The sequence below is a fragment of the Montipora foliosa genome, chromosome 4 (genome assembly GCF_036669935.1).
Source record: "Montipora foliosa isolate CH-2021 chromosome 4, ASM3666993v2, whole genome shotgun sequence".
Classification (NCBI taxonomy): Eukaryota; Metazoa; Cnidaria; class Anthozoa; order Scleractinia; family Acroporidae; genus Montipora; species Montipora foliosa.
In genome coordinates, this window is record NC_090872.1 from 26,601,060 (window position 1) to 26,626,589 (window position 25,530).

Below are 25,530 nucleotides of genomic sequence, written 5' to 3' on the forward strand. Positions count from 1 at the left end.
AAGATCATTAACTTACAATCTTAAGTTATTTTCAGTTGAGTTCTTTGAAAACGCCAGTTTTGAGTGAGACAGGGGACAGAGATCAGTGAATGAGTCACTAACCCAAAAGAAACGAAAAATCACACCCGTAAGGCGACCAATGAGAAAGAAAACTACTAATAAAACAGATTTCTACTTTCACGCTAAAACACATTGCATGTAGGTACTTCGAATTCTGATTACCGATCCCGCTGTTTGTGATATTATTTGTTGCTCGGATAAATCGTTGATATTCGTCGAGGATTATCGAGAGGGTATAGCATTACAAAAGCCCTCGATTAACGCGGAGACACGTGATCTATCAAAGTTGAAGAATGTTCCGCCCACATCATGATTTAAAGACTTGGGACGAAGTCGACAAGCGCTATTAATATCGTAGTTCATTCCTTCGAAAAACAAAGCACCCATTGAGAATCCCGGAGAAAAGGTGGAAACAGGTAGGTTTTTAGTAAAGGGTAGTATTATGGTTTATCGCACACGTTTTGTTTAGTGATCATGAAAAAACTTCCAACAAACAATTCTTGGTTGAATTCTTGATCCAATCAAAGGAAGACAAGGTGAATGAATCCCATCTCCTGGCTCCGCGAGCGCTTGTAAAAGAATGGAAAAAACAAATTCAGTTTTAAAGAAGGGCTCTATTTCCACAGGATCTTGATATTAGCAGGCAAATCAGAACTTAAAAAAAAAAGACAAAACTTTTAAGAATATACGACATGTTTCGACAGACATTTCTGTTAGCTTTAGTTGATTAATGTACAAAACGTTAGATAAATCTTAAACTATCCTTTTAATTCTCACATTGTCACGTGTTATGTACATTCCGTTGTTACTAGCATAATTAGCACTTGTTCCTACTTATAAATTCAAGTTCTAACGCTTTGTACATTAATCAACTGAAGATGACAGAAATTTCTGTCGAAACATGTCTTACAATCTTAAAAGTTTTGTCGTTTTCTTTAAAGGGCTTCATTTGATGAAAAACTTGAACCTTGTATTTCGTGGATAATGGAACCAAAAGGTCGAGACAGCAGAAAGCAAATCGTTATCTTTAAGAAGATTACGACATGTTTTGATGTTACGAACATCACCTTCAGTTCCAGAATATTTGAAAAATCGTTTGCACTATATAACAACTAGGCGAAACATTCATAAACATTTACTAAGCTCAGAACGTTGTCGTCAATCTTGCTGTGCGGATTGTTTCGAAATCCTTGATTCCGCCCCTACTAAATTTCAACTTAAACTTAAGGAGGTTATGCATATAAATCGGGAAAAGCCTAATTTGAACCAACAAGTTCATCACGTCAACCTGACACTTACGCTTTAGGCTTTACATTCTTTCAAACACTTTGTAACTCACTCAAATATGTAATTTTTGTCACTTAATCATAATTAATTATGCATGTTTCGCCTAGTTGTTATATAGTCCTAACGGTTTTTCAAATATTCTGTAACTAACGATGATGTTCGCAACATCCAAACATGTCTTGGAAAGAAAAAAAATGTCGTAATCTTCTTAAAGATAACGATTTGCTTTCTGCTGTCTCGACCTTTTGGTTCCATTATCCACGACATAGCAGCCAGATATGAAGGACGTTTCAACCTTGTATGTATAGTGATTAAGAAGAGTAAAACCCACAATAGGATACTATAAATAATCACACCAATGTTCACGGATCTCCGAGTTTCGCAGCAAGAGTTTGGCCATATTACCTTTCTTTGCCCTCTCCGTGTTGCTGGAGTTTTTTAAGAAGCTATACCACTTTTTCGAGATCTGTCAAAGTGCAGGAATGGTCCACCCTTAATTCAACGAATTCATTCACAAGGAAGTGTTGTTTCTTGTATTGTACATCGTTTAATGCTCCTTCACCCAGTAGCGGTTTTGGTCTTACAAAATCTTCCCAACGATTACTTGCAGGTGTAGTGCACTCAACTAAACCCTCTATTCTTTCTGGACAAAGTTGTAGAGTCGTTAGCACCTAGTTTAATGGCCTAGCTCCAAGGAGTCTCCTGTAGGGGAGCATTCCAACTAGTAGATGGAAGATCATAGGTTTGACTACTTCGATGGAGCACTCGCGGACTGTTTTTCCGAGTTTGCCTGCGACATTACCGATGAATTCATATTTCTTCCGCCTATGAAGTTACTACGGCGATCACGTGGAACCACTGGCGGGAACGTACGATAGTCGCTTTCTATTAAAAAACTAACATGACAAAGCTTTAAAAAAAAGCAAAATAAATGCTAATACAAAAGGAGTACTCAAACCTGGATAAAAATTCATTATAGCGAGAAAATTTTGTTCAGTGCACTATAACATAAATCGTAAGATCTTTTCCAAAGTGGAGTCAAAGGGAAGAAAATTAGATCCCAATAAAAAGGGGTAATCCCAATAAAAATTTTTGAAAGCTCTCTAAAAAGCTCGTTTACAAAACGTCACCATAACCTATTAATTCCTAATTGAAGTCGATTTAGATGATGCTATTTTCTTTACAATTCACTGTCGCCTCGATTGCCCGATGCACACAAAAATTCAACATACGTCAGCGCTATTGGTAAACCAGAAACAGAATTAAGACTAAACGCTTCAGCGTCAGTGATTATGATAGTGAGAAGGCCAAAGGAAAGTAAACCGAAGCAACTACATCATCTGTCAGAGATTAACTTAAAGTGCTACATATTCCCTATGATCATTAGCCCTAGTAATCGAAACGACCCCACAGGAACAGAGTAAAAAGAAATTCTGACCAACGTTGCTGGAAGCTTATAAGAAAATTAACTGCATTCTAGGGAAGAAGAGCGGGAAATTTTTCTCACTGTATATTGGCAACATCCTTTGATTTACCATTGTTTTCAACAGTTCTCTCACTACCGTGCTAAACTATAAGGATTTTCCCATTTCAGGTCTTAAGTGTGAAACAATGTTGTACTTGTTTCTTCGAGTAATTTCCGCTGAAATGTCTCTTGCAACATTTCTTGTCGCTCATAGTGGTTTCCTTTTCTTCCACTCTTTCCTCTGGTTTGATCTTTCTTCGTTACCGTTTTCACATGTCTAGATAATTCTCTTCCAAATTCGATCCGCCATGTAGGGATGGCGCAGTGGTGAGAGCACCACCAATGTGGCCCGGGTTCGATTCCTCGACTCGGCGTCATATGTGGGTTTCGTTTGTTGGCTCTCTACTCTGCACCGAGAGGTTTTCTCTGGGTACTCCGGTTTCCCCTCTCCCCAAAAACCAGCATTTGCCTTGATTTGCGTTGATTGTTAATTTCACTTTACAGTGTCCCCAATTAGTGGTCCAGTGCAAAATCCACTAGACACTTAAATAAAGTTCCTTTCCTTTCCTTTCCTTTCCAAACAACCCTGCAATAATTGTTTACGGATTTGACAACTCGTTCAGCGCCATCAAAAGAGAACGCACAGTTCACTGAGGATCATTTTCTCTGGAGTTCTCTGGGTCGTTTCCAATAAAATGACCGCTCCATGACATTGTAACGGATTACAACACCTGCAGTGTCAAAACTTGCGCTTCTCAATGAAAAGTTTGTTAGGAATCCTAGTACGCAGTACTAGCATTCCTTTGAAGTACTTACAGTTAGGGCTTTTTGCGTCCCATCATGATATGCAATCTTTTAAGCTTGACATCTTAATTTGTAATTGAGATAACCTAGCATTTTGTCGTTGGACGGTTTGGAAATACATTATTCCTTTAACGTGTTTGCCCGTGAAGGTTTCCTTGGTGATTTTTTCGGGTAATATATTCAGTTGCAGTGTATTTCTAGAATTGCGCGCAGTAAAATCATGATACGTTTGGCTGTTAATTTTTGATGGAGTACGAACAGTATAAAGTAAGATGGACTCGCAAAGTTTCTTTTATTGTTGTACAATTGATCTCTCTGGAAACATGCCATTTTCGTTTCTGGAGTGCGAGTTTTAAGTTAAATCAACTGGAAATATTATGAAGTGTGCAAACAAAACGTGTCATGTACAGTAAATAAATAAAGCCGTTTGATACACAGATATTCAAAACATGCATTCGTGTAACTTGCGATTTTATCAGCATCTCCTCCTGTTGATATATATGTCCCCTGTCTCATCCAGGAAACCAATATGCATCAGCTTTCATTTCCATTTGAAAGAACCAGCTATTTAGCTTTCAAAACATCAGGGAAGTTTTTGCCAAAGTACTTTCAACCCCATGGCAACAGAGCTCGACAACGGAATCGCTAATTTCACTCGTTCCAGAGATTCAAACCCGATTCTGGACAAGTTATGAGATGTTTCAGATGGCATATCTCCATTTATACAAATAAAATCAAGTTGCACCATCCACTGCATTGTAAGAACAAAAGGGAGCAAATTTTCTCGTACGCTTATGGCGGATTAGTCTCGAGGACTTCGCGAGAGCTCCGCGCAATCACGATGGCATTTTCACTTCCGGCGTTTCAACAGCCAATCAGATCACGAGTTTGGTCGGCCAAAATTTGGCCGACCGTCCGGAATTCTTGAGAGACTTTTGGTCACGCCCAATTTTAGCGAGCGACGACATAAGAGAACATATGGGCGAAGCTAAAAATGAGCCTGATCGCAGGTTATCTTCAGGTACAATGAGAGTTTGCATGCAAATGAGTATTGCCTCAAAATTTAACACATGTACATGGACAGCTTTCGTGCGAGGGGACTGGATTTTCCGGTTGTGCCAGAATTGCGGAATTTCAGGACCACTTCAGGAGGTATACTCAAATTTCTGACTTTTTTCCCCGGAAAATTTTCGTTCCATTTGATTTCTTACCCAGTTTTCTCGAAATTTTTGGTCGAATGGAAAGCGCCCTATAACGGACCCCTAGCCCCTTTTCACGGAGTGCTGCGTGACATCAGATTTTTGGGCCTGGGAACTAAAAATAATATACATAAATAGAATAGTGGGTGATCTGCTGGAAGGGTTAATCCAATCCCTGACTTTATCTTTCTCGAGGACTCGGTAAGTACACAGGAAGTTCATTGTTTTCGCGTCCCTGCAAGTGAAATTTAAACTCTCTTTGTCTTTCAATACAGTCACGTCCTAATACTTAAATTATCTGTGAACGTCGTTCTTAAACCTAAACTTGCCTCGTCATTATTGACCTTTCATGATCTGCCATCACAGATACATGTACAATTGCTTCGTTGTTCCGTCGCTTTCTTTAGTCGAAATTGTGTTCGCTAAGTATGCAAAATGTCTTCGTCAAGTAAACTAAATTTGGAGTGTCACCACGTATGTGAAACGAGTGCCAAATCGAAAATAATCCTCAGTGTGGTTGGCTACACAGTAAGCCGGAAGTAGTTACCGTGGTTCGCTCAGTTCTACCGTTGTTTACTTTCTCTGTGCTTGCATCTAAGATAGTTCCATGTATTGGCTTTTAATTATTAATTAAGTTTAACCGTTTTACGTCTTTTCCTCTTGTTTGTTGTTTTTTAAAAATCAGTTGTCATCATGGCGTTTCGTTTTGCTGTACGGTCACTTTCACGTGGAGTTGTAGCAAGACGGTTTGCCACTTCATCTGCAGTAAACAGGCGTAATTTTGCGTCTTTGGCAGAGGTAAGGTCCAACTTGGCTTGAATGTTCCGTTGCAACGTTTTCAAACAGCGGCCGTAGGATCACATTGCATGAATACAACATGCTTACATAAGTTGAGGTTTTTAATCGCAAAACCACAAAGGAATTCAAACTCTGTGTTGGCTTTTCACGAGCAAAGGATCCAGGAGAAGACGAATAGTCCGACCACTGGCTGTCTCTTTTTGTTTATGCCTTTTTTTCGTTCTGAAGCCATTCAAGCTAATCCAGCCAGGTTGGCCACATTCTGGCACTCAGAGCATCACGGAACTCCATTGCGTGGAATTCCGACCATGCCTTACTCGTCGCAAACATTGCATCCTTTCCACAGTGTTACCAGGAAGGATTTTGAGATAAGCCCTTGAATTTCTTATCCAAGAAGACTTGAAAATCCATAATTGGAGATGCAATTACAATATTGAAGCACTCACTCAAGTTCAGTTATTTTAATTATTTTCGTAATGGGATTAGCATAAAGAATGGCCGTTTTTATACTAGAGACGCATAATCCGTCCAGACGAATTATGCGTCTCTCATGTTATCCGTCTAGTGTAAAGACGGGACGAACTATATGAGACGCATAATTCGTCTGGGACGAATTTAGGCAAACATTTTTTCTGCGTCTGTTACATTCGTCTAGTATAAAGACGGGCGCAAGACTCATAATTCGTCTGGACGAACTATCCAGTTTAGTGCGTCTTCGAAGACGCATTAAAGTAGATACTTCGTCCAGACGCATAATGCGTCCCGTGCCCGTCTTTACACTAGACGAATTTAACAGACGCAGAAAAAATGTTTGCCCAAGTTCGTTCCAGACGGATTATGCGTCTCTAGTATAAAAACGGCCAATGAGCATAACTTTCTCGCTCACATTCTTATTTTGGGAAGTGGACTGTCCACACAATCGAAGAGCGAATAATACCATGATAGCTGCATAATGTTAAAGAATTGATTTTTTTGCTTTTTGTTGTTAGAACTTCCTTCACAAAGGCACAAATGCTTCCCATAAAACAAACTTTTAGAGTCAAGCTGTGCATTACTTCATCAGGTGCTTGAGAAATTTATTGGATTCCTTTCCTTTGTTTTTATTACGCAGGTGAAAATTGATGATAGTCCTGATGTAAAATATAACCAGGTAGGTTGGTTTAAGTGGCAAAAGATTTCAAGAGGTCACTGTGTGTGGCAGGCTCTTTATAAGCAAAGGTTTTGTCCCGTTTCTGTTCTCAAGAAGTACATGAATAAGTCGATTATTTAGTGCATGAAATGCTGCTAATTAGAAAATTAACACCATTTCTCAATGTCCAGTCGGACTCAATTCAAGGAAAACTATTTGCGTGACATTTGTTTATTTAACTTAGAAGTATGTTAATCTTGAGCGAATTTTGTGACAGTTTATCTTAATGCATTTGAACTTGACATGACAACGTAGCTCGGGCAATTCATTTGGACCTGTCAGGAAATTCAAAAAATGCTAGATCTGCCTCTGAAGGTGATACCCATAGGGGTAGGGACACTGGGAACAATACTGCTGAGGTTAAAAGGAAATCTGAGGACCATTGGTGTGGACATATCCCTTGAACTGATTCTGAGATCTGCACTTTTGGGGACAGCAAGAATTCTTAGAAAAGTGCTGGAGATGTAGACAGAAAAGGAAAGAAAAATGAAGGATGCTTCTTGGTTACCCTAGGCAACCAAGCAATGAAAACCAGATTTAACACCTTTTACCTGAGCATCCAATCATAAAAATGATCATAATGCAGCTTGCTGGTTGTACAACAGTTTCAAGATTTTTGCAAGCCAGGAAGGGGCTCTAGACTGGATACCAAACCAAACCAAACCTTTAGTGGACCTGTCCCACTGGAGTTGGAAGCATTAGTCTTGAGGGTCATGAACATGGATCAGGACATGAACACCCAGTCCACAGTTACCTCTCCTGACAAGACTCCCATTTCTTTGATATACTATCATGGTCTCAGCAGTGGGACACTCTTGACAGTGCTCTACCCATTGTCCCATTGGAGTTGGAAGCATTCGTCTTGAAGGTCATGAACATGGATCAGGACATGGACACCCAGTCCATGGTTCCCTCTCCTCACAAGACACCCATTTCTTTGATATACTATCAGGGTCTCAGCAGTGGGACACTCTTGACAGTACTCTGCCCATTGTCCCATTGGAGTTGGAAGCATTCGTCTTGTGGGTCATGAACATGGATCAGGACATGAACACCCAGTCCATGGTTCCCTCTCCTCACAAGACACCCATTTCTTTGATATACTATCAGAGGCTCAGCAGTGGGACACTCTTGACATTGCTCTACCCATTTCAACCCCAAAATGGCATCTGGCCTCGTTAGGTCTCCGAGCATGTGCCTATACACCAATAAAATGTGGGACAACACAGCTGGCCTACCTGAAAAGGTGCCTGCAGCTCTGTCGGATAGCTCTGGTCGGAGGGACAAGATCATGGGGGTTTAAGCTAGTCCAACCAAAAGATCATGATGTTGCTTTATTCTTTAATATGATTTCCTTGCCAGTAAAAAACATCAGAATGTTATTTTGGGATGCATTCATGATGGAATGTAATAAATTTAACCCAAGGGTTGCAGAACAAAGTATAAGATCCGACTCCGTTTTTGGACTTTTACCTTAATTATTTTTTTTTTGGGCGGCACTCTGGCTGAGCATGCGTAAGATTTCTCTGTCTCGTAGAAGGCAATTCAAGTGGGATTCAAAGTCAGTATCTCTTCCTTCAGAGGCAATTGCGATGAACACTAAACCATGGAAGATTATTTGACAGATTAACAGGGAAATATGTATTTATTTAAAGAATTGTGTGTGTGGCCAGAAATGAGTTTTTGTGTTTTCGCTGCACGCAGTGCAATATCTGGTTATCATATGCCTCTTTAACAGATATCGTAATTTTATAATTCTCCCAATTTGTTAAGAAATAATATTAAATAGTGTACTTTTAAATATCATCGTAGAGACTTGCAAAGCTGTTTTCTGGTTTTGGTTGGAATCAATGTCATTAACAACTGTTACAGTTTTAAATGTAAACAATTATCCAGGACTATCATTGGGTCATGGAATGTGGACTGTGGACTTTGGACTACGAAATTGAAACTGGATATGTACCAAGATATTGTAACATTAAAAAAAAAACCCACGAAATACTGTGAACGTAAAGAGGCTAAAAATCCTTCGAACAAAGTGTAGGTTATGCGTAGCCTCTTTTTAATAGACCATTTTCGAATTCTCACAGCTGGACTGGATCTAGCATGAAATGGAGGCTAATGTCGGCAAATCTTTTCACACACAAAGTTATTTGCCCACCTTAGCCTCTATTTCATGATAGATCCAGTCCAGCTGGGAGAATTTGAAAATGGGCTATTGTTTACCTTTCTAATGTCTCTCAGTAATAAAATATTATTAATTTGCTTTAATAGGTTTTTATCAACAACAATTTTGTTGACTCAGTCAGTGGGAAGACTTTCCCAACAGTTAACCCTGCAACAGGAGAGAAAATATGTGATGTGGCTGAAGGTGACAAGGTTGGTGGGATTCAAAAGTCGTGAAAGCTGAGGCTGTTGTTGAAGTTGTTGTGAATCATGCTTTTCAATCTTGAAGATTGTAGTGGATGCCTAGTTGGGAAATAAGTGCATTTGTATTGCATTGTCTTAACTTTTTCTATGGTGTTTATATGTTGATGATTTACTTACATTGTGTTATTAAACCACTTTTTTTAGTTAAGCAGACTTTAACCAGAAGTGTATTGTTTCATTCTACAATCCAGACGAAAAGAGTCGGGACTGTTCCCATATTTTATAACTTTTGGACCATAACAGTTGAGAAGAAGGCCAACAATTATTGCCTCCATGAATCCCCTCCCACCCCACCCAAAACTATAATATTCAGGAAGATGTGCAACAAACTCATCCATGTCTCAACATTGTTTGTGGGAGGGGGTCTATAATTATAATAAGATTTACGATTTAGGATGAGATTTTAATATATATTAAGTTTCTTTTTAATATGGACCAAGGAGTTAAAACTGTGGGAACAATTTTGTCGAGGATGCTATGTTGAAGTGGGAAAAAAAAAACAGTTTCAGTCACCATCTCACTGAGAATGCTTCCAATGCAGGAATCTAACAATATTGACAGTGGATAAGAAAAAATAAAGCCCCTCTTATCTTTAACTTTGAAATTCTTTGGTCTAGTTGGAAACTGATGTGGTGCCTTACAACCAGTGAAATAAAAGGGTTGACAGGAACTCTTTAATAAAAATTAATGATGAATCAATAATTTAATTTATTTGTGACTTTCAGGCTGATGTAGATATTGCTGTCAAGGCAGCAAAGGAAGCCTTTAAACTGGGAAGTCCTTGGAGAACAATGGATGCTTCTGAGCGTGGGAGGTTGTTGAACAAACTTGCAGATTTGATAGAGCGTGATTGGGCTTATCTTGCAGTAAGTTCTGTCCAACAAGAACGTCTCGCAATTATTACACATTGAGTGCATGACAAGTCAAATTCTTGAAATAAGTTCTTTTAAATCTGTTTTTCAGAGTTTAGAAACTTTGGATAATGGCAAGCCATTTAGTGATTCATTTAGCATTGATGTGAAACTAGCCATTAAGTGTTACCGTTATTATGCTGGATGGGCAGATAAAGTCCATGGCAAGACGATTCCAATTGGTAAGTACAGGTTTCTAAAAAATAATTTATATACAGTAGTGTAGATAGGGAAGTAGGGCTGCCAGACTAGTTAATTAAGCTCCTAATACATTCCACCATCGCTGCAGAGCAGGATGTCTGACATGGTGTGGGAAATTTAACTTGAAATTTTGTGATTTAGAGACCTGTCTAATTATGCAGTAGAAGATGTAGATAGTATGTGGACAGGGAAGATGGCTGGATTGCCCAGCTATCTTGAATGTGACCAGTGAATTTTTGCTTCAGGGTTTAGATGGCCATACACCGATTGCAAATATGGCAACGATAGCTCCAAAGTCTATTTTCAAGTACTTTGTGCCAGTCAGTACCATGTTGGATTACAGTTTTTTTAGGCCTATATCTATGTTCTTTTATCAGAGTTGAGAAATTGGGAGACAGTACCATCAAAGTAAAATAATTTTTGACTTTTAACTGAAGTTACAGTTTGGAAGGTATGTCTTGAATCTTGCTTTGTCACGAACCTTCGATCTTATTCTTCAGAATGCATTTTTGCTGCATTTAAGCTTTTATACCTCAGTTACAACTGAGTTCTTCCATGTTTAGAATTTGGTCCCAATACAAGTGATTTCTGAGGAGTAAATCAATTGCCTGATAACTGTTGCATGCCGCTATGCTGTAAGAGCGGATATCGAGTAGGGCCAGACGGAGGAAAGATCACTTATCACAGCCTTCCAACGACAGATCCAAGAAAACTTAAGATGTTTTTTTAATACCTGTTGTTTGTCATTTACTGTTGCATTAATTACGAGTTTTGATTTGCTCAAATCTGCATAACAATGGAAATGCAAATGTTGCTTTAATAAAAACACTTACCTTCACAACACCTAAGATGTATTTTGGCATATTTCAACGAAATCTATCCTTGAACAGGCTTCCCTTTCGATTTCAGCATCCAATTTCTCAGACTGAGTGCAAAGGCTGCAAAATTCCTTGGAAAACAGAGCTTGACAGCCCTTAGCAACGGTTACTACCGAAAAGCCTTGCTTTGGTGTTATCGTCGCCATATTTGCAATCGATCGGTGTATTGCTTGAATAAAATACCTGCTCCCTTAGTTTCTCATACTGTGGGTTGTGTTGTGCTTGGTAGCATTTTTAACAAAGTTATTTATGACAACTTGTGCATACTTTTTTCTGATGTCGAGAACCATGGTGGGCTTCTTCAACTGCAAGTTTGCATAATTTTCTTAGTCCATCTATGAGTATATTTTTACCTGTGACTTTCTTTTAATCAGGAAATGAGCTGTGTGTAAGCTGTCAACATTAATTCTTTAACCTTTTGACACCTTCAAATGCCCCCAGATGCCCCCAGTTGTCGAGTTTGACCTGCAGGGTCAATGGTTTAAGCTGTAATTTGGAAAAAAATAAGATTGTTTTAAAGAAAATTAGAAGACTTAAGTTAGACTAAGAAGATTCCTGCTGAGGAGTGAATGGCACTTGAAACAATATTTCCTTTTAATTTTTCAAACAATATTCACAAAAGAATAACAATCATTAGTTAGAGGCAACTATAACTGAGGCTTTTGCCCAGACTTGTGTTCAAAGTAACTTGTTGATATGATATCGTATCATTATCATAGATAGAGGAGCTCCAATGTGGGAATCTATAGTAAATTAGTGAAAGCAACTTTTTATTGGATTCCATTTTCGTCAATTTTGCACTACAGTAGATTGTGGTACACGTATTTTTTGGCATACATTGTATGTGGTTTTTGCGGTCCCATACCTACACACTGTGTCCAAGGCCTGCCTACTAGGACTCCATAGCCAGAGTAAATCCCCCTTCATATTTCACTATGTGATTTTCATTTATTTTAGATGGCAATTTCTTGTGCTACACACGCCATGAACCTGTGGGCATTGTTGGACAAGTAATTCCTTGGAACTTCCCACTGGTGATGCAAGCCTGGAAACTTGGCCCTGCCCTTGCCACAGGAAATGTGGTTGTAATGAAGCCAGCCGAGCAAACACCGCTCACTGCTTTGTATGTGGCGTCACTCATTGCCGAGGTATATGTACCGGTAGTTACATTAAGTTATTGTTGGAATTGGAAAAAAAATGCAAATGACAGAAATCAAGTGAGGCCTTACAGTACAGTGAATGTGATGGATGAAGAACCTTCACTGATCAACAGCATCAGGAACTTCTTTGTGCATCACCCAAGGACAGAGAAAAATCTCTGACCTGGGTGGGAATCAAACCCACAACCTTCAGATTTGATCACTGTTGCTCTATTGACTGAGCTACAAGGCCAGACGGGAGCATGCCGTGGGAATTTGAGGACGAATCAGCCTTTTAGCGCAGTTGGTAGAGCAACGGTGATCCACAGCTCATGGTCTGTTAAAGCCAACAACTCCCATGTCACTTCTTGAAGCTATTATTATTATTGCCAATAATTATAATAATTACATGTAAGAACAGCTTTTCTCCAATGTATTGTGCCTCGTAGACAGTCAATGCGCATTGTCTTACTTTACGTCACATACCCATAACTTTAAGAATGAAAAAAAAACAAAAACAAAAACATGGAGGATATTAACAGTGTCTGGGGAAAGGAACACTCAAAGTGGCGGTACCAGTAGTTGCAGCAAGTGATGTCAGCTCCTGTGTTGGTGTGACAGTAATGATGATGGTGATGGAAGTGATGGTTGTTGTGATCTTAACAGAGTTCCATGGTGCTGATTGGTGCTTTTTTAACTATTTGCAGGCTGGTTTCCCTCCAGGTGTTGTAAACCTTATCCCTGGTTATGGACCCACAGCAGGAATGGCAATTGCAGAGCACATGGAAGTTGACAAAATTGCCTTCACAGGCTCAACTGAGGTAATCTGTACACTTTTGCCTGAATTTTCTGGATGAGTGATAAACTGCAAGAAGTGAACCTACCTTTGTCTTTTTCAGGAGAGAGCTGGGTTTGCACCAAACTGGTTTATAGCATACCTACATGTAACACCAAATTTTTTTTGCAATAGTTTTATCTTTGGTGAAGCCATTGATTGTCTGTGACCTTCTGATGTAGCAAAAATCTTTAAAAGGCCTAGTTTATAGGCAAGCTAGTTGAATACTTACAGGGATGCCAACCTCCAAACTCTTCAAATATTGAGAATTGATAGGGATGGGATGATAGATGACATCATAGCAGTTGTGATGTCATTTCTGAGGACGTTGTGTACAACAATACCAATACCACCTTGTGTGCCCGGTTGAGCAAATCGAGATTGATTCCCCCCACAATATTTGTACCAATTTATACATTTACCCTTTTTACGCGGGGACTTCTAAGGTTGCCTCCTCGGATTCTCCTCAGATTAGTGCGAGGATCGATCACTGCTATCTTTCGTTTAATTACTTGTCCTTGCAAATTCATTATTGTCTTTTATTTTTTTCAGGTTGGCCATCTCATTCAGCAAGCTTCAGGCAGATCCAATTTGAAGAATACCACTCTTGAACTGGGTGGCAAGAGCCCAAACATTGTCTTTGCTGATTCCAATCTTGACCACGCCGTCAGTCAGAGCCACTTTGCACTATTCTTCAATCAGGGTCAGTGTTGCTGTGCAGGAAGCCGCTGCTTTGTCGAAGAGCCAATTTACGATGAATTCGTGAAGAGGACTGTGGAAAGAGCCAAAAGTCGAGTGGTTGGTGACCCGTTTGACCTCAAGACTGAACAAGGACCTCAGGTTTGTTATTAGGCAACGAAGACGTTAGTTGAAAGGGTTATGCTCGTTTCGCTGCATAGTCGTTTCGCTACACGTGGAGCAGCAGGTTGCAGGCTGCAGGTTAGAGTTACTGGTCATTGTTTCACGATAGCTGAAACAACCCAAACCTTAAAGGGGCTAGGTCACGCTATTTTAGGTAATTTTGTTCAATTTTGTTAATTATGAGCTCTAAACGTCAAATTGGCAGAGCAAGAGTCTTTCATTTGCAAAATTACGGCCACATAACTACTGAGAATGATTTTCCAGCTGTGTAAATGACATTTTGATATAAACTGATATAAATTTGAAAAAAGGCGGGCCGACGTTTTTCAAATTTACCGAAATCAATCCATTTCAATCCTCTCCAGTTTTATCCATCCATGTCCCTTCTTGGCTTCACGGTGTTTTGTTAGAGTTCTTCTATAGTTTTGAACAATTATTTTGCTATTTTAGTTAATTCTACGACCATTCGATCAGTGCTGAAATTGCCTAAAATTGCGTGACCTAGCCCCTTTAACTAATGCTAGCATTAGGCCTAAAAGCCATGCTTTAGATAATGTTTTTAAAAGCCTAAGGTTATCATTTTTGTAAAGGTTTTGGTTGTCTCAGGTATGGGAAAACAATGACCTGCAACCCTAACTAGCAACCTACACTTTACACCGGCCGTTTTGATTGTCAATGCACTTTCAAAGCACCAGTTTATTGGTTAATTTCTTACAAATGCAATAGAGGGATTGACATTGCGTTCACGGAAAACGGTAAACGTCGAAGTCAACTTTGCATTTTGCCAAAAAGAAAGAAAATTTTAGCTCGTATTTTGCGGGTTAGCTCCAGATATTGAGCAAACCTGTCAATGGAGAGAAAGTGCCCGGCGGGCCGTTTCTCAAAAGACTGAGAACCATTGCTGGGCCTAAAAAAACCAATTGCGAAACTTCCATCTGCTAGTTTTGGACAGCTGATCTTTTAACATGCTTTCAAGATAACAAAAAGCAGAATAACTGACGTTTGACGAATTAAAACCTGTCTCTTTTTGAGATACAGAGAGAGGGAATTGCGCGACACCCGTAAAAGACCCGAACATTTTCGGGATCGAGTCGGAAAAGGACCCCGCTCCGTTTGCCGTTTTAGGTAAACGCAATGCTCCATCTCTCTAGTGATAAAAATAGAAATAGAATGTTTTTTTTTCATCAATGTGACTTTGAAGGTGGATGGGCAGCAGTTAGCCAAGATCATGGATTTGATAGAGAGCGGAAACAAAGAAGGAGCGAACCTTTTGTATGGCGGAGCAAGATATGGTGACAAGGGATTCTTTGTTCAACCCACCGTTTTTTCAGAAGTGCAGGACAACATGCGAATTGCAAAAGAGGAGGTTCGTTCTCGTTGAAAATATTATTTTGTAGCTTTTCGTTTTCTGCTTGTAAACCAGGAAATTCTCCGTTCGCAGGTCTATGAGTTTCTCGGAAATTTGTTGGTAGAGCTCTAGACTATCGTTCAGAAACTCCAACCAAGGCTCTGGACCTAAAATGATTACTGAGAAATGTGCTGCGTTTGTTCTGCCGCGTGCAAAATTTCAGACTCATCTTCTTGTCTTCTGTTTTTTGATCGTCCAGTAATACATAGGGCCTCCCATAAGTCTGCGGACTCTGAGTTTCCGATAAACCGCCATCAATCAATATAGCGCAAAGGGTCTAAATCTTACACCACTTGTCTTTGTCGTCCTATTGGAGGTAGTTAGCCAATATCAAAAATACCATTATAATACTCTTTGTTTGTCCCTCCAAAATTTTTCATAAGCATTGTTTCCAGTTTCTCTTGGGACCATTAGAAATTTTGGAGGGACAAACAAAGAGTATTATGGTATTTTTGATATTGGCTAATATCTAGAACTGCTGGTATTTGCGCTTTGCGCCAGGCTGCATGTATTTGATTATCATTGGTTCCTTAGAGCGGTTTTCAATTGAGTGTCGAAAGTAATTATCTTATTACTTTGGTTTTGCATTACTTCTCTCAGTGACTGGTTCAAAGTTCTCGCGCCACTTTTTCAACCAATCGGAAGTGAAACTAAAACCAGTCGTGGCGCGCGCGTGCACATTTTCCCGCGCTTTGTGTCGGCTGCGTGTAATTACTTCAAATTTTGATTGGTTTACTGGATTGTCTCCGTCCTTTCTGATTGGCCAAAGTAATTACTTTGGTTTTGGTTTTACGGCACTCATTTGAAAACCGCTCTAAGAGGGCACTGTCTGGCTATTTTTAGCAACAGACTGGAAATCTAAGTCGACGTGTAGATAATCAGTGACCACATTTTATAGCAGGGTTTGGGGTCCTCTCCCAGAATTATTTAACTCTGGAATCTCGGAAACTTGAGCAAACTGTTTTATTCAGTTAATTCAATTTAATTGTACAGCAATAGAGCAATTCGGCTAACTCAGTGTTGTGCCCAATTCAAATCTTTTGGGAATAAAACGTTTTGTTCCAAGCATTTCCATTTCATTTAAATGAGAATGCTTCATTGTCATGAAAATTCAAAGAAAACACAAAGAATCTTAACCCCGAGAGAGATGAATTGGGCACAACGGTGAGTTAGCCGAATTGGTCTATTAAGAAGCAATATTAGTCCAGCACATATAAACGAAGAGTGTATTAATAAACAAAGAACGACGGACGGCGCTCATTCCAGGCTGTAAATTGTCGTACAATGGCAGTAAGATTAAGATCATCAGTCTGCCCTTTTGCCTCGGTTGTTTAGAAAGTGGATTGAGCTGTCTGGTGGAGTAAATAATTTTCTAGTGGCCAATTTCTCTCAGGATCAATTGAGTTAGCCGGCATTGGAAAGTAATTTATCAAGCGGATGGCCCTGTCCATCGTTTCCAGAAACCAGCGGCTTGTCTTCAGTTTCAAGGCGCCTTAGTTATAGTCTGACCTTTAAGGAGACTTTCTAATAGCTGAACCATCATAACGTTTGTTTGTTTCTTTGGTTAGATTTTCGGGCCCGTGATGCAGATCTTGAAGTTCAAGGATCTGGATGATTTGATTGACAGGGCCAACAACACCATTTATGGCTTGGCAGCTTCTGTCTTCACCAACGACATTGACAAGATCAATACCGTCGCCTCTGCGGTTCGAGCCGGTGTCGTGTGGTGAGTTTAATATAGTGGAGAGCTTATTTGTTTACTGTCTTGGATTTCATTTCATTCACAGGATAATAAATGAGATAGCGAAGAATGTGAGCTGTTTTAAAAACTCAACTAAAAACTTGTCATGAAGTTAAAATTACAAAGAGATGAGCAACTTGAGGTTTGAGTGAGGTTCCAGCATTTGGCTAAGTAGCCTGACTTCTGCAGATGGGGCACAGCAATTTGGATCCCTTTAGGACGCAGCTGTGTTGTTTTAAGTGTTAGGGTCCATCGTTGATTAGTTGTTTGTTTTGGTCCATTGTTTTCTGAGCCAATCCCGAGAGCTGTTGTAATAGCGACTGTTGCAATGTTTCGGAGGCATACAAACTGTATCATTGGGAATGTGAAAATAGAGTACTGAGAACGAAGAGAAGGGAAACTTGTAATTATTTTCCTCACAACAACCCAGCCAGGCCGCAGTCTTTCTTGGAGCTCCACTCCCCCATCTTTCTCGTTCGCCCCGCGAAAAGACATCCTGCTTACAGGCTAGCAACAACCACTCGCCGATAATAAGGACTTTGAGATCTACGACGCCAGCCTCGTTCCCAGGCCCTCTCTACTCTGCCTCCATTGTAGGCAGGAAAGAGAGACCGTGGGAACGAGGTTGCCTCGATGCGGTCCTCAACGCCGAAGAACGCCACAAAACAAGAATATCATTGGTTAAAAGAGGAAAAATAATCGCGTCGCACCTTCCGCACGCATTTCAGCGCATAGTTTTGCGGTACTCTGCAGATCTCTACCTCTGGAGTAACGATTATCGTTAATTCCTAATTTGCTCTAAGTTTACCATTATCGTTAATTTAGAAGACTGAAAGCTTGATATGGATTATGGGAAATGGTCATATATTTTTTTAAAGGGAAACCCAAGTGTTTGGACACAGGACTCGAACCTGGGAATGTCCGATGATTGATTCGTCACCTAATAAGCACTTGACCACAACATCGTTAGCTGCGTATAGTAAATATTTGAACCAATATTTAATACTGTTGTATTATCACTCGGCAACAAACAATATTAAAGAATGCAAAAGGTCGGGTACTCAACTTCACGACTGAGCTAAACATTTTAAAATCAAAGCTTAGGCCTAATTACTCTTCAGCAGTGATGTTTTATGGACGACTTAAACAAATCTTTATTTTGAAGATCACAGTGTCTTGATCCTCAGTGGTGAAGCAGTAAGAAGTGGTTCCTAAAGACAAAAAAATTCCTGGTTTGAATCTAGTCCACAGATATGACCTTTACTTTCCTTATTTTCTCTGCTACCACAAGTCCTGGGACGCAGTGTCCTAACTTAACGATGATAGTAAATTCAAGGAAAATGAGGAATTAACGATAACATTACACATACTTGCATACAATGGCACGCGAACATTTTCATGAAGAGCCTGGGCGTAAGGTTTGAAAAAGAGGCTAACCTACTTTGTAAAGAAATTGTAAGTAGTCGTAAAAGAATATAACGCGCAATTGAACACCACGTATATTTCTCACCCTGTTATTTCGAGACCCACGCCGAAGATGTTTGCGCGCTTATTAGGGGATTTAGGATCTTCGATGGCAACTGCAACCGAAGCGTCACCTAAAAATTTTAACGTGACTTTTATTATCATTCTCCTCGTGTGGGTCATTACATACAAACTGAGCGAAGTGGAAGTAACCTGGCACAGGTCTCCCATGATACTACAATGTGCATATTTTTGCATAATCTGACCATCTCAATCGTAGCCTCAGCGAAGTTTCTTTCGCTTGCCGGTTTAACCTCTGCTGTAAACCATTTAACGAAGTTGTACTATTTTCAAGAGAATGGTTTTTGTTTGTTTTTTTTTTTTTTCCAGGGTTAACTGCTACGATGTTTTGGAGAATCAGGCCCCATTTGGTGGGTTTAAGGAGTCTGGAATTGGACGAGAACTGTGAGTACAGTTTCAGTTTCGTCTTCACTTACTTGACTCAATATTCAACTCGGCTGTCCTCGGGTGCTGCTTCCTCGCTATGTTCCAATTCTCCGCCTTCTCATCTCAACTGGTCGTCTTTTCCCTCTTCACGTCTTTCCATTTTCTCTACCTTTCGTCCCATTTTTTCCACTTCTACCCAATCCCCATCTTTTCCTTCTCCCTTTTTTGTTATCTCACTCGGAACTTTGATCTGATTCTAGGGGTGAATATGGACTTCAACAGTACTCAGAGGTGAAAACGGTAAGTGACAAATGTAAGTTATTTACAGTATCGTCGTTAACGGCTCTACAGCTGTAGTTTAAGCTAAGCCAACGCAGAAACGCTCAAATTTAATACAGTTAAAACCCGGGCCCTCGCGTTTTGCCTTCAAACGCCGATATTTCCTGATCGTCTCTGACTTGAAACAGGCAGCTTTTGAATATCTTCTTGATGCCAATAATCTAATCCACTAGGCTGAGATACAATTATAACCGTCCGAGATTGAGGCTGTAACATTCAAACTAATCATTAACGATGGACTTGTTTGCACAGTACTCGTGGTTTGCCCTGTAAGTGCAAGCATCCCCTGACTATTTTTTTATTTATTTGTGTTGGGGACGTTGTGATCGTGTTAATTTGATCGAGTGGCCGAAGGAAAAAAGGGAGAATTCCCAGATCCATTTTCTCGTGCTTATGCTTGTAGGACGTCAAGGCGGCGCGATGTAGGTCTCGCTGTGCATAAGAGACTATCAAAAATAAAAAATTTTCTGTGGGTAACGTGCAAGTCACGTGCAATTTAAGCCAACAATCTGCTGTCGGTAGTTTGCCGAGTGGCAACTGGCACGACTAGCGGAATCGCACACTTATGTGGAATGTAACACAAAATAAATCAGTTCGGAGATCTTAAAAAAAAAAACAAGCTCTACTATTTCGAATGCAAAAACGTGCAACTCACTTCCGTAACTGAAGCAAAAAGTAACATGGTTGTTTTCGTCTCCATGCGCTAATGTGATTTTTGGAACTTCGAGCTGGATTCACGAGGAAGCCACTTATGCGATTCCCAAAACTCCTACCAATTTTGCGATTCCAAAACTCTACCGTCTTTAACCCCTCACCGCGTCTTATATCGCTGTTAAAAAAAACAAGCAAAAGCACACAAGGGAAGACCCGTTTTTAATCTCGGTGAAGAATTCAAGGGCATGTAGAGTTTGCAATCCTCCATATTTGGAGAAAATACGCTCCAGCAGCTTCTGTCTCACTTTTATGTCGGATTCACTATCAGGTGGGAATATGTCCTTGTTAATGAGCCAAAACAAAGTCTCCACGTCTCGCACGTGCTTTTTTGCAGGAACGGTGTGAAATAACTAAATAATAAAGGTTTTGCACGGCAGCTATGTTGCATGGCAGGAACAATAGATTATTTTTTCTATGGTAACAAATGTTCTTTCTAATCCAAAACATTTTCATTTTTCCTGCTATGCAACATGGCTGCCGTGCAAAACCTCTGTAGAGAGCTTAAGAGCCATAGACGGAAACCGGAAATGAACACATCACATGCCAGTACAGTCAGTGGTGTCTCCCAGATTTTTATACCAGTCGTAGAAACGTGTTGGCGACAAGGCACTTTGAAAAGGAAAACAGCTCGCTTTCGGTGGTCGTCCGTGGCTTGACTTAAAAAAAAAACGTCTTAGTGCTTAAATAAGTAGCAGCTCTCATACAGTGTAATGTAATTGGCTTGCTATCCTAGCCAAGAACAAAAGACTAAACAATTGACACAATGACTTAGACTTAAAAACAGTAGAAGCTGCTTACAATACCAATCAATAGCAGGTTACGAGAGCTGCTGCACTACTGTAATTTTGTCCTGTGGCGGACGTGCATGAGCACCAGCCGATTAATTTTCAATTTTCTCGCAAATTAGCCGTCCATTGATGCCAGTTTAACTTCCATATAGTTGCCCGACAGTTTACATCCCTAAACAACTTGTAATGATCGCGAAATGATTATTTTTAATATAGCGAAAAATGATATTTCAGATGACTTTATTTTTGAACAGTCTTCCTTCACTCTGCTGAAGTTCCTTATTAACGATATTGCACACCGGAATTCCCTGTTGTGACTACCGATAATTTTTTTCCTGTCTTTTCTCAACAGGTAACGATCAAGCTTCCACAAAAGAACTCTTGAATTATGCCGGGAAATGGACGTGGAATGGACAGAGTGAATAAAGCCCACTGCTTCGAAATGATAATCACCATTCACATTAAGCGTATTTGTAAAAGACTGTCTCTTACGACCGTTGGGATTGGTTTTTAATTTAAATGCAATTCACCATATAATCATGTTATTCGCATCTTGAGTCTTGGATTATTCGCGATGTCTCAATAAAAGCACGATTTTACAACTTGCTGTGTCCCGTCTGGCTAATGGTCTGGGAATTATGAAAATTATATAACGATTTCCTTCTCTTAGTTTTGACTGAAATAATGATGAACCTTGCGTGTTTCTCGTGAATGCGCTATTCGCAATGTACTAGTGATAGCAGTTAGCGGGGACCGAAGTCACAACATTTTTCCATCGTTTGTTGGATTGGGGAAGGGTTTAAGAGTGGGAAGCGAGGAACTCACAATCCATTGACTTGCAAAAGGGGCACCCAACGAGAATATAGTATAAAGCCACTGAGACATAGCATTGTTAAACGTATTTTAGTATTTAATCAGTAGATATAGGCATATTTTCATCCCCTAAAAAATTTTCATCTGTTCGGATTTCCTAGCTGAAAGTCCAGTGATCCGAAAATTACAGGGATCAAAACTTGCCTTTTCGAAAATTTCAGCCAGAAAAAAGGCTCCCGAAAATTCTCTGTGAGCAATCCGTTAGAATGGGCAATTACACCATCTTTTAGATGTTCGAAAATCCTAGGACAGGCGGGCAAGCAAGAAATTTTACAACAAGTGTTCCGAAAATTCTAGATCTCAAATCGTCTTCCGAACAGATATTTTCCGAAAATTGACGTTGGGTGCCCCCTGTTGCAACGATTGGACAGTGGTAACTCACTGACCGCAAGTTTCCAATGGACTTGTTGCAGCAACAAATCGTTTGATTGAGCTTAACTACTCTAATAGTTGTAATGAATCATATATGTAAATCAGAAGACCCTATGGTCATTTCGTGTGTGGAAATGACCTCAATATGGGTTATCAAACTTTGATATGATGACTTCCATGCAACGAAGTTGACAGGAGGGAAGGGACGGTTTTTCTTTATTTTTGAGTCAGAAAGTTTTGCCTGCCAGTTTTTGTCCTGAACGCACTGATTGAATTGAGGAACTTAAGGATACAGTTTATTCACAACCCAATAATCTGTGGATTTCAATTATACAATCCTTCACGTCCTAATTTTTTCGTCTACTGACGTTATCAACTGTCACTTCAGTTTACTTGACTTGTCACCTTCCTGTTGTTTCATGCATCCTGGTCTCTCAAGATGCAAGCCCGTAGCCAGGATTTTTGATGGTTGCGGGAGGGTGGTATCGTAGCAAAAGTACGCGGAAATCTGTAAGTTAAGCCTAAGCTCCTCGGGTGGTGAAACATGACCTGTTATTTTCGTCACTTGTGTGTTCCTCACTCTTTTATTTTGCAGCATTTAATTTCTAGTCCGAACAAGTTTGTTTGGCCATCTTGGATTTTGTTTCTATTTCCAATTACACTTGATTCCGTTCTGTTTGGCTGCTACACCTCACAGGGTAAAGAGTTCATCGGGAAAGCCATACAGTTTAATAACGTAGACCTCCGTGGGGGAGAGGGTGATGCGAACGTATCTGCTGCATCCCCTGGGTGAAATGAGTTACGGCTTTCCTAGAGGGTGTAGTGGAATTGGTGATTGGTGCGAATTGCTAACAGCGTATCGTCTAAAAAGGATCTTAAGGTGGTTCCCTAGAAATATAACTTGTCATAGATTTCCGATGGAACTTCGCACACTTTTGTAACATGTCAAGGAGATGATAAAAATGTAATTAAAAAAAGGGGGGATGGTGGGGGTCACTGTGCTCCTTGCATGGTACGTCGCTGACGAATACGGCTATTTGAGCTACTTTGACAGTTGCCGCGCGCCCCCAATGTTGGACAAATTTATCTCGATTTTAAAAATGTAATTCAACGTATAACCCCGAGCGTGGTGGTGTCATTCTATGGTGAATTCAAGTACGTACCTGAAAAATTCATTTAAATACCTTTGTGGAAACTTAACACTACAAAATAGATTTAACTTTCGTGTGGGCTGTTTGACTCGCAGTATCGCGTGCACATTGATAAAAAGGCGGATTTTGATTGACGCCAAGCCTAATCCGTCAAGGAATGGGTATTTTCTTCTGAACGAGTACGGTGACCCCCATTTTTTATTTCATATATTTGCTGAGAATGTTGTCTTTATGGAGTAGTGGAAAAATCAGTAAAAATCCGTGGCCAGCTTTTTGGCAATTTCATAAAATTGTGCGGAAGCTCGCCAATGAGGCAAGAAAGTAAGCGCAGTAGGGTTGTGCAATGCAAAACCAGGGAATCACCTTAATTGCGGACTCTGTACCCTGCTCCTTGCGTTTGACTGTCTAAGCTAAGTACAAGGCTCCTGCCAAGTATAGGAGAGGCTGCAGCTGCAGCCAGCCAAGTTTTCAGACAACTTGTCCATAATATACTGAAGATAATCCCAAGTCACCGTCCGTCCGGCCATCTTGGGGGACGGTGCAGCATGCGCCGTGGTTTCAGTCTTTTGTAGAGTAGCAGCTCTTGCTGTCGCTCTACAGTCCTATCCTGGAAAAGCAAGCCCTGTTATGATTGCTGCACTTGAGTGCTATGTGAATGCTTAAGCCGGCCGTATGCTGTCTGCGCCCATTTCACACATCCTCCCTTCTCTTCTGGCTCCTCGGAACGCGTGCCTTAACATTCTTTCCCCATGGCCAGCTGCGACAGTCTACAGCGACGGCCTTCCCGCTCGTCGGTTGGATGCCATGTGCCTTTTGATGTGTTTACAAACATCTTAGTAGCTCCGTGCAGGCTTTCCAACAGGTTGTGAGTCGGTGGTAAGCTCACCGAACTGGTCAGGTCTGTACGTACAGGAGTGAACAAAGCAATGGTGCAGTGTGGGAAGTAACAGTAGCGTCTTCTGCAAAACGCCTTGGTCTTCGCGGGTAGGTGGGGTTTTGACCGTTTTCCAAGTCCTTATCTTCGGGGATGAGGTCTACGATTTCGTGTTACTCACATAGGAGAGCATTATAGAAACGAATATACCGAAGAGTCTTGTGGTATTCACGTGCGCACAGTCCAGTTTCATTCCGTTCTTGATTAGGAAGGCCAGGGTCCGAAGCGAAGCTATATTTTACATGCGAAGCCAAAATCAGTGTCAGGAGCCTGGGGTGGGCATCCTTTCTTTAGATCATGATTGTGAACTCACCATGCCTGCTTACAAGGTCGAAGACTCGTCAGGCGAGGCGATGTAGAGTAAGGGTCGCCGCTATTGACACTGGTCTTGCGGCTTTCGTAGAGATAACACCGCGTCAATTTAATTGCCGATCTGCCAGCCCCTTATCGATCCCAGCAGCATTGAAGACAGATATTATTTGAGTCATTTCTACAAATGAGATGCCCTTGTAGGTTGAAAATGACATCCCTGTAATATGAACACACTTCCTGTGGTTACCACTTACATTTCCTATTTGCAAAGCTTCGCGTTTGGGAATGCAACGTGCATTAACATTGATTGACTTGTGCTTTCCCAAGCTGAGATCGTCGTTTTTTCGTATATCTGAACGCGTTAAGACTTGATTATCATGGCGATGGTCACGCTTCGGTATCTTTATCCCTGATATCTTTAGACAACCAAAGAAAGCTACGCCTGTTTCTGAGTCTTCCCTTTTTTCCTCATTGGGGAGTGTCTATAGAAGACTTCTACAAACGTGCCTTGTGCAAGAAAATGTCTCAGTTATTGTCACTTTTTGAAAATGTGTCTGTCAATTGTCTCCTATTAAAGTGCACTTATATTAAGAAAATTATTTATCTTGCGAAGTGCATAGGGCCATGGTCCCTAAAACCGACGGAAGTACATCTCATGAATGTTTTTTTTTTGGAATTAGCCATTTTTTTTGCATTAGCGACGCATAATTCCTCTGGGACGAACTTGGGCAAACTCTTTTTCTGGGACGTCTGTTAAGTTCGTCTAGTATAAAAACGGGCACAAGATGCCTTATGAGTCTGGACGAACTATCCACTTTAGCTTGTCTTCGAAGACGCACTAAACTGGATAATTCGTCCACACGTATTACGCGTCTTGTGACCGTCTTCATACTATATTAATTAACAGACGCAGATCTAGAAAGTTGTTTG

The 25,530-nt window shown here is 40.4% G+C and overlaps 1 protein-coding gene across 4 annotated transcripts; it reads left to right on the forward strand.

Moving 5' to 3' along the window:
• Positions 1–381: 381 nt before the first annotated feature.
• On the forward strand, positions 382–21,560 carry LOC138000464 (aldehyde dehydrogenase, mitochondrial-like). 4 transcript variants are annotated; one of them, XM_068846905.1, is made up of 14 exons: positions 382–476; positions 5,501–5,613; positions 6,725–6,763; positions 9,077–9,181; positions 9,958–10,098; positions 10,196–10,325; positions 12,180–12,370; positions 13,069–13,182; positions 13,749–14,036; positions 15,259–15,423; positions 17,034–17,191; positions 19,061–19,135; positions 19,378–19,417; positions 21,311–21,560. In XM_068846905.1, exons 2-14 carry the CDS (start codon positions 5,509–5,511, stop codon positions 21,341–21,343), a joined length of 1,584 nt encoding a protein of 527 aa, XP_068703006.1. In that variant the 5' UTR covers positions 382–476; positions 5,501–5,508; the 3' UTR covers positions 21,344–21,560. The 4 variants fall into 4 exon arrangements, with proteins under 4 accessions (XP_068703006.1, XP_068703005.1, XP_068703008.1 ...); XM_068846904.1 differs by lacking the exon at positions 382–476 and adding an exon at positions 4,925–5,016; XM_068846907.1 differs by lacking the exon at positions 382–476 and adding an exon at positions 5,089–5,343.
• Positions 21,561–25,530: the final 3,970 nt, after the last annotated feature.

What these genes read in the sequence shown, in the direction of transcription:
- LOC138000464 (XM_068846905.1), top strand. Translation starts at nt 5,509, where the DNA reads ATGGCGTTTCGTTTTGCTGTACGGTCACTTTCACGTGGAGTTGTAGCA. An exon ending in GTTCGAGCCGGTGTCGTGTG is followed by an intron (nt 17,192 to 19,060) that starts GTGAGTTTAATA and finishes TTTTTTTTCCAG; the next exon opens with GGTTAACTGCTACGATGTTT. An exon ending in TCTGGAATTGGACGAGAACT is followed by an intron (nt 19,136 to 19,377) that starts GTGAGTACAGTT and finishes ATCTGATTCTAG; the next exon opens with GGGTGAATATGGACTTCAAC.